This window comes from Psammomys obesus, unplaced genomic scaffold (genome assembly GCF_907164565.1).
Source record: "Psammomys obesus unplaced genomic scaffold, mPsaObe1.curated_primary_1811, whole genome shotgun sequence".
NCBI classification, from domain to species: Eukaryota; Metazoa; Chordata; class Mammalia; order Rodentia; family Muridae; genus Psammomys; species Psammomys obesus.
The window spans coordinates 13,295,652-13,304,438 of record NW_026585689.1 but is presented as its reverse complement, the minus strand read 5'-3'; the positions used below and the strand labels follow the sequence as shown (position 1 = coordinate 13,304,438).

Sequence of the window (8,787 nt, the reverse complement as noted above, 5' to 3'; positions counted from 1 at the left end):
TGTGTGTGTGTGTGTGTGTGTGTGTGTGTGTGTGTGTGTGTGTGTGTAGAATGCACTTTTGCCACTACACTTTCCTGATGATGAAAAAGGGATTGCAGGAAGATTGCAGTCCTATGGGCCTGGCTGTGCTGGTCTGGAGCCTTGCCATCTCAGGGTTCCTGGGTGCTGGGTATGTTGCAAGGTATCTGGTTTGACTTGCAACAGGCCCAGCCTGTTTTAGGTCTAGGAGGTTGCTACATTATTAGGAGGAACACTGATTCTGAAGTATGTATACACTATATATGTGAGTACCTTTGCCCCCCAGGCATCCAACATTAATCCTAGAATATTACACTCTTGTAAAACTGGAGAAATCTCTGTACCATAATAGGAAGGAATGGCTTCTCTAACATTCTGTTGTTCTTCCTTTCTCTCATTTCATTGTCTGTGGCAAAGTGCACCATCGTGCCATAGCCAAATGTGTGTTACTGAGCTTGGAGTTATATACACAGTTCTCTGGTGTTCTTTTCTTCCCAAATGGTACTAGGTATAAGCAATAATACGTTCAGAGACTAGGGCAATGGCTCAGTTGATAAGAGCTCTTGTGTAAGCATGAGGACCTAAGTTTGAATTCCCAGCACTCACACCAAGCTGAGCATGGTCAGTGTATACCTGTAGCCCCAGCACTATGGGGAAGCAGAGACAGACATCACTGCAGCTTGCTAGCTAAGCCTATCTTCAGGTGCAGTGAGGAATCATGTTTGAAACTGGAAGAAGGTGGAGGATGAGCAGGACACCTGATGTCCTCCTCTGGCTGTAGTGTGATCACACAACATATATACATATCACACACATGCATGTAAACAACATACAAAAACATACAAGAAGAAATGGCGTGTTCAAAGGTGAATTTCCTTTATTTCATTTTAGCTTTTAAAAGTTTATTAGTGTTGCTATTTGTTGACTGATGATTGACTAGTTGAAAGCTTGACTGAAAGGTCTTACTCTGTAGCCGTGGCTGGCCTTGAACTCAGAGAGATTCACCTGCCTCTGCCTTCTGAGTGCTGGGATTAAAGCTTATGTTACTATGCCCTTAGAACCTCCTTCTATGTTTATATTCAGTACCTTTTTTTACTTAAAGAATGTTGAGTTCAACATCTATGAGGTTTCTATGATTTTTATCAGAACTTGGGAACAAGAAACAAAAGCGAGTAAATTGACTAGGGCTGCCCTGTTATAGGGGAGGAGACATGCAGCTCTTAACATCGCAGGAGGATTTTGTAATTTAGAGAAAATGAGACAGTGAAGGTACAGTATGGCCACATTCACTTCCAGAGGCATTTCCTATATAGTTTCAATGAAGTATCCAAGAGATGGAGACAAGTGCCTGGTAGACAGTCTGATGTACAGGCTCATTTCTCAGGAGTTTGAGCTGAGAGTACAAATTTGGGGATCATCTGATTGATTGCATTTACGGGAAGTGAGATCTCCCTGGGAGTGCATGAATGTGCTGTGCATCCAGGCCGGAACTGGAGGAAAATGATGTGCAGGAGATGGCTACAGGAGGTGACCTGGAAGGGTGTGGAGAGAGTAGTCAAAAAGGAAGGGTACCTGCAGAATGGCTGTACAGAAACCAAAGTCATAGTGTTTGTCACATTCTTCAGATGTGTATAATCTCAACACAGGGGAAGGAGTCTGTTAAGTTAACAGATGAGTCAGGGTCTCTAAGGAAGCATGGTCAGCATGAGTGGAGAACAAGTCAGCTTGCAGGGACTTAGGTAGTGGCTGTGGTAGGGAAAGGAGGAGAGGGTGTCAGAACTAGTAATATCTTCTTAACAATGTTGGTGCTCAGGAGAGAGGAGAACCTGAAGCGTCTGGACACGGACTTCTGTATGGTAGAGGCTTACCAGAGGGGTAAATGAGTGGATGGGATCCCCAAGGAGGTACCAAGGATGATGAGCTGGTGCCCAATGGAGGAATTTGTGTTGAGAGATATAGTCTTTCTTTGCTCCTTATGTGCAGAACCAGAGAAAGAGGTAGGCCAGGGGCTGATGCCACCATGGATATAGAGAGGCTAAGTCCAGACAAAGAGGGACTGCCTTTTAAATAGAAGGCAGATCCTCTATTGAATGTGATTGGATATTAATGATTGGTCTCAGGACTGGGAAAAGGATTCAAAAGAGTTCCTGGTGAAGCCCTGCCTATTTTTACACCAAGATTCATTTGTCAATGTGGAAAAAATATACTGCATTTCTCATGGTCTAGCATGACTGGAGATCAGGGGAAAGTAAGCAAAGCTCAAGAAAAGTTTTGAGGGTACTGGTTGCACCTGACAGTTGAGTAAAAGAGGATGTAAACATTTGTGGGAATGGATAAAAAATTAGACTTGAAGGATGGAGGTTGTGCTGAGGCTGGAGAATTGCTCTGATGGGCATATCTATGTCAGTGGGGATAGAGTTGCAAAGATTCAAAGGTATGGACACTTGTGGAGGCCTGAGCTTAAGAGTCAGAGCTAGGATGGTTATAGTAAAGATAGGATCAAGGAGGTGGAACAGAGGTGAAGTATATATGCCCGGAGTTGAGGATGGGAAGGAGCTGGTTTCTGAAGGGCCAACCTTGTTATGCACAAAAGAGTCAGTAACTGTGTGGATAGGAGGACCAAGGAAGTCTTGTAGGAAGAGTCTCTTTGCCACTCAGTTTATTCATTTGGCAACATCCTCAAAATGTCATTTACTCTGTTGGTATAGCCCTCCCACCTTCTACAGACTTAAATAAAAACAACAATGCTGATTAGATTAATTAAAAAAATTCTTGTATTACTAGAATGTAGGTTCCACAACAACAAAAATTTAAGTGTATTTTCTTGGCCAGGTGCAAACACCAGTGATAGTGTCCTGTTCATTCTTGTTTAATGAGTAAAGACTAACGTTCAAGGGACAACACATGCTGGAGAGGTTGTGGAGAAAGGGGAACCCTCCTCCACTGCTGGTGGGAATGTAAACTGGTACAACCACTCTGGAAATCTATCTGGCGCTTTCTAAGACAATTAGGAATAGTGCTTCCTCAAGACCCAGCTATACCACTGCTAGGTATATACCCAAAGTTTGCTCAAGTACACAAAAGGGATATTTGCTCAACCATGTTTATAGCAGCTTTATTTGTAATAGCCAGAACCTGGAAACAACCCAGATGTCCATCAACGGAGGAATGGGTACAGAAATTGTGGTATTTTTACACAATGGAATACTACTCAGCAATCAAAAAGGAGGAAATCATGAAATTTGCAGGCAAATGGTGGGATCTAGAAAAGATCATCCTGAGTGAAATATCCCAGAAGGAGAAAGACAAACACGGTATATACTCACTTATATAGACCTATAAGATGTGATAAACATAATGAAATCTGTACACCTAAAAAAGATAATCAAGAGAGCGGACATGGGGTAAGATGATCAATCCTCGTTTAGAAAGACAGATGGGATGTGCATTGAACATATGACAGGAGTCTACTGAGCGCATTTGAAAGACTCTAACTAGCAGTGTTTTCAAAGCAAAGACTCATGACCAAACCTTTGGCAGAGTACAGGGAATCATAAGAAAGAAGGGGAGTTAGTCTGATGAGGAAAGGATAGGAGTTCCACAAGGACCAAATATATCTGGGCACAGGGTCTTTTCTGAGACTGACATTCAACCAAGGACCATGTATGGATATAACCTAGAACCTCTGCTCAGATGTAGCCTGTGGTAGCTCAGTAACCAATTGGTTTCCCATAGTGAGGGGAACAAGGACTGTTTCTAACAGGAACTCAATGACTGACTCTTTGGCCTCCCCACCCACCAAGGGAGGAGCAGTCCTGTTAGGCCACGGAGGAGAGCTTTGCAGCCAGTCCTGAAGATACCTGATAAAACAGGATCAGATCAATGGGGAGGAGGTCCCCCTATCAGTGGTCTTGGAAAGGGGCACAGTGGAGATGAGGGAGGGAGGGACTGGGAGGGAATGAGGGATCGGGACACGGCTGGGATACAGTTAATAAAATGTAACTGATAAGAAAAAAATAAAATTCAAAAAAAAAAAAAAGACTAACGTTTTACCTTGTCCTAACTGCTATTTTGCTCACCCTGATTTAATCTGTTGCTGATTTAGGGTGGTGTTCTCCAGAAACATTTTTCCAAGTTGTCATTGTTTGGAGAGTCCAAATCTCAACTCCCACCAATCTCTTTTGGTGTGTTTGTTTGTTTGTTTATTTGTTTGTTTGTTTATCTCCCCCATCCTGTTCCCTGACATCAGAGCCACTTGTGCTTACAAAATTCCTACTAGAGAATTGTTCAGCACTGACTTTTACTCTGAAGAGGAATGTTCCTCCTTCTCTCCAAGGCTAATACTGTCCCTTTATTGGAGCTATTAGGAATTGATCACATTGTCCCATCACTTTGTACATTTCTCCTATAGCCTTCTATCTTCCGTTTCCCACAAGTGCAAAGCTACCTTGTACAATAGGAACAAAAGGCCAATTCTGTCTTGGAACTTAAAATATCATTTGTCATTCTTCCTGGATTAAAGTCTCTCAAAGATTCCCTTCTATGTTCTGACTTTTCTTGTTTCTTTGTAGCTTACTCACAGTATAATACCTTGAGTTTAGGATGGACTCAGACTCATGAACTTCTGAGAATTGTTTCTCTTATATACTGAGTGGTTTTCATACCCTACTCATTCTTTGTATTCCCACAAACAAAAATCTGAGCACCTCTTATGAAACATGTCAGGAATGTTTCCTTGTACTTAGAAATGCTAACATGAATGAAATGGAGCTTTCTACATTTATGAGTTTTATTTCCTAAAAGAAGAAAATGTGTGTGTAATGTGTGTGTATGTATGAGAGAGAGAGAGAGATTGAGAGAGATCTACTGGTGAACAAAAGCATCAAGACAGAGAAAACAGTGAGGTAGTTTGTAACCCAGGACTTCGATAATTAATTTAGAGGGTATTGGCAATACCTGTAGAAGAGTTCTGAAGGAGCTGAGGGGTAAGTTATAAATAGGTGAGGGCAGAAAGAAGAGTAAATGCAGAGTTCCCAGGCAATCTGTTAGGGGCTAGCTCTCCTCTTGCTGCAGTCCTGCAGTGGTCTTGGCATTCTTTACTCCCTTCTGCTTTTGGAATTTGTCCTTTGTCTGGAGACCATTATCTTGGAGGGAACAACTTGTTCTGGCTTTGGTGTTCTCAGTATATGTTCCAGATTTATTTCTTTCTTTTTCCATGAATTTTAATGTTTTACCCCAACCTTGGGGCTTTGTCATTGGTCCCTTTTTCCTTCTGTCCTTTAGTCATCTGCCAAAACTGTATCTTAGCACACATCATTCACAGTTCACATGTTATACTTTGGATCTGGCAAGCTAAAATGTTATTTTATTTATGCAGTCTGTATCCCACCTCAAGTTAATTAGGCTCTCCATTGTTCTCCCCTCTCATCTACACCTCTCCCTCCCCTCACACATATGATCAGCATCTTGCTCAATTGTCAACTCCCTGAAGACCATAGCTAAATGAATCTTAACCAGTACAAATAATGCATGTAGCAAAGAATATATGGAGATGGATGAACTTAGATAAAGATCATATATCACAACCCACTATGTAAAAAAAAGATAAAATTATTCTCAAAGCACTTGCTTTCCTCACTGCATTTATATTTTACATGCAGACTAACTGTATCTTTGTGCATAACTGGAATTAGTGTTTGTTAGTGTTTGCCCGAATCCGAGTGCTTTTATCCTACTGACTCCTTAGCACAATGGTAAACAGGCCTATTGGCAGAAGGAAGTGGGCCCCACCTAATGAGAGCCTGTGGTTGGCCTAACTTGCATTGTTTCCCAGGCCCAGGGCATAGAACAGCTGCTTTAGATCAGGCTTGAAATTTTAACTATAGAAATGCAGATTTTACTGTAGGTGTTGTAGTTGAATGTTCTTGCTTGTTCACGTTTGTTTCTAAATTCAGAAACTTTCTTCTTGTTGAGAATCTTCTAATTACTGAGAAAAAATTCTCAGAAGATTATGAGGGGAAAATTAAGTAACTGACACATTTAAAGAAACTGAAAAAAAATCCTTTGTTAAATTTAACATTGCATCAGTCTAAGAAGCTGAAAATTAAAATTGAAGAGAAGCAAGCATTGATTCCTTTGCACTTTTGATCTCAAGCATTTTAACAATAGTCAGCAGGCCGTATGTGAGGAGCCTTGAGGGGCATTCACTTAAGCTAGTTACACCAAAGGGCAACTCACATACTCACATTACATTGCTGTCTCATTTTGACCCAGGGAGAAATAGCCTGGCCAAAAATTAAACAAATTAAATGAAATATTCAAAAGACAAAAAAAGGAGTAAACTAGCATCTCTTCTGCCATATTCATATTATGAGACAGTTGAGGTGATGGCTCCACTGAGCTGACTTAACAGCCAGGGCTCTGCTGCTGAGCAGGATGGGTGGAGGAAGTGGAAATTAAGTGGGATCAAATCACAGATGAAACCATAGGAGGTGAGCCTTGTAGTGACTAAAAGGCTCGTGCATTCCAGCAGTAGAGTTATCTCAAGTCCTAACTTGATATAATAATAGAAAATGCTGTTACCGAAAAATAATAGAGAAATAAATATAAAATTTAACCTCAACTTAGAATACTCACTCTAAATTATTTTGCCCGTCGTCATGTCATGTTATTAACATTATTCTTGTTGCCTTATACTATGTTTGATAAATGGTTAGTGGAATGTCCTTTTAAGCTGTTTCAGACCTGGATTAAAGCATGGACTAAGGTGAACAAATGACATAAGTAATTATGATAGCTTTGCTTTCTTGAAGATTGTCATCTCTTACAAAACTTTGTCACGTGAGCCTACAGTGCTCTAAGGTGGTTTTACCTTCATGTTCTGATCCTTCCCTGACTCACACTTGAGTTCTTATTTTACGAGGACTCTTGAGCCTCGTGAGTGACAGACAATTTTGGGTGTGCATTCCTTTTTCAAGTATGCAGCTATGTGAGTAAGCATGTTTGGAAGGCAGGTGAGTTGGTACATTTGCTTAAGGCCTTTTGAAATCCCGGAGGAGTGTGAGGTGAAATGCCAGCATGCTCTTTGTTCTCCTAGTTTGATCTTAGCGTGAGTAGTTCATATGCATATGAATATGATTTACTGACAGCTGGATTTTGAGCAGGTAAAATGCATCTCTGAAAATGTTCAGCGTCCTTAGAATGCCGAGTGCATGTCTTCACTTGTATGTAATCCCCAGTCAGGACTTATATTTCAGTGGGCCTTTACTTGGAATTGATGTTCCGTGTTACTGTCTTTCTTGACCATGTTGGGAACAATCTTATATAACACAGCAGCATAGTCATGGGTGAACACATCATGGAAATGATAAGGGCAGTGTGGGTTTCCTTGTCTAATATACTAAGTGTCTGAAGTAATACCCACTAGCTTTATAATGGGCAGGGGCATATTTAAGTACATGTAAGTTTTGCCGTGCTCTGACTCTTATGTCTGTCTATTCTCACAATACTCAGTTTTGCATTCTAATTAATTTCCAGTTATAGTAATCCCCTTAAAAGTTAATGCCTTATACATGCACACATACACAGAGAGAGAGCGACAGACAGACAGAGAGACAGATGTTATCATAGTCAACTTTTATGTTCCCTTCAGAGGGTTTCCATCCTCCCAGAAGTATCACCTAGTTACAACCTCTCTGTCACCTCTTTTAAACCTAGACTGGATACTCGTGTTTGGGGTGTTGGAGTGTCTCCCTCTGTCATGTTAATAGACAGCTTTGTTTAAGCTGCACCAACTATGATCTGAGTAGGTTATAAACAGCATGAAGACAACAGCCCAGGGTTTGGGTCACGTGTGTGTCCCTTGCCTCTGCCAGGCGCGAGCTGTCTTAGTCAGTCTGTTATTTTATAAGTGATGATGTTTACTTATTTTGTTTTCAGATTCCCCAAGGTGAGGACACAAGGAACCATGCTGAGCAGCCAGCCATTCTCCCAATGGTGGAAGATCCCCCAAAGCCAAATGACTTTCCTAATTCCACATCAGATGCCAAAACAGCAGACAATGACCGACAGGGAAAAGAAAGCTTTTTTCAGTTTCTTGGGAACTTATTCAATATCTCAGGAAAGTCATCTCTTGGGGAAGTTAAACAGTCTTCCTTCAAAGATGACCAGGATAAACCTGAGAAAGACCCACAGACTCCCAGCGGCCCCCCTGAGGAAGGGAGCCAGATGGAGAAGGAGATGGCCAGCTGCACTGTGAGAACTCAGGCCCTTCCTGTGGACCAACAAGAGTCCAACTCCTCAGAACTCTCTGATGCCTTTTCTTTGGATACAACACAAGACAGTGAACAGGAAACCACTGATATGCCCAAGTAAGTTTGAAAGTTACTTGAAAAAAAAAAAAAAAAACTAAATAAAATGAAACCCTAAGTTTTTGGACCTAGCCTTGTAAGCCTAGCTGGTAAACCTCATTAATTGAAAGACTTGGAAAAGGTATCTCATAATAGTCTCTGCTGCCAGATCTGAGGTGATATGATCGTATATACTTTCTACATGTCCTTGGACCTTTTCGTTCTTCTTTAGGCGATAGTGCAAATACCTTACTGGTGCTAACTTTGTCTTACATTTTCTAAAGGGCTAGTTGTTATTTGCACAGTGTGATAGAATTTTCTCTAATAAATGATCCACTTTTTGGCTGAAATACCAGGTGTATCCAGTATATCCAAACTGTAGTACAGCATTTAGAGACTGTGTAAACTGTCACATGGTGTC

The 8,787-nt window shown here is 41.2% G+C and overlaps 1 protein-coding gene across 1 annotated transcript in view; it reads left to right on the top strand.

Moving 5' to 3' along the window:
* The window catches only part of Crybg3 (crystallin beta-gamma domain containing 3), a 104,885-nt gene that overhangs the window by 27,903 nt on the left and 68,195 nt on the right, over window positions 1–8,787 (top strand). The window contains exon 3 of the mRNA XM_055594344.1: window positions 7,957–8,387. Coding sequence (XP_055450319.1) covers window positions 7,957–8,387 — 431 coding nt within the window. The remainder of the gene's footprint in view (window positions 1–7,956; window positions 8,388–8,787) is intronic.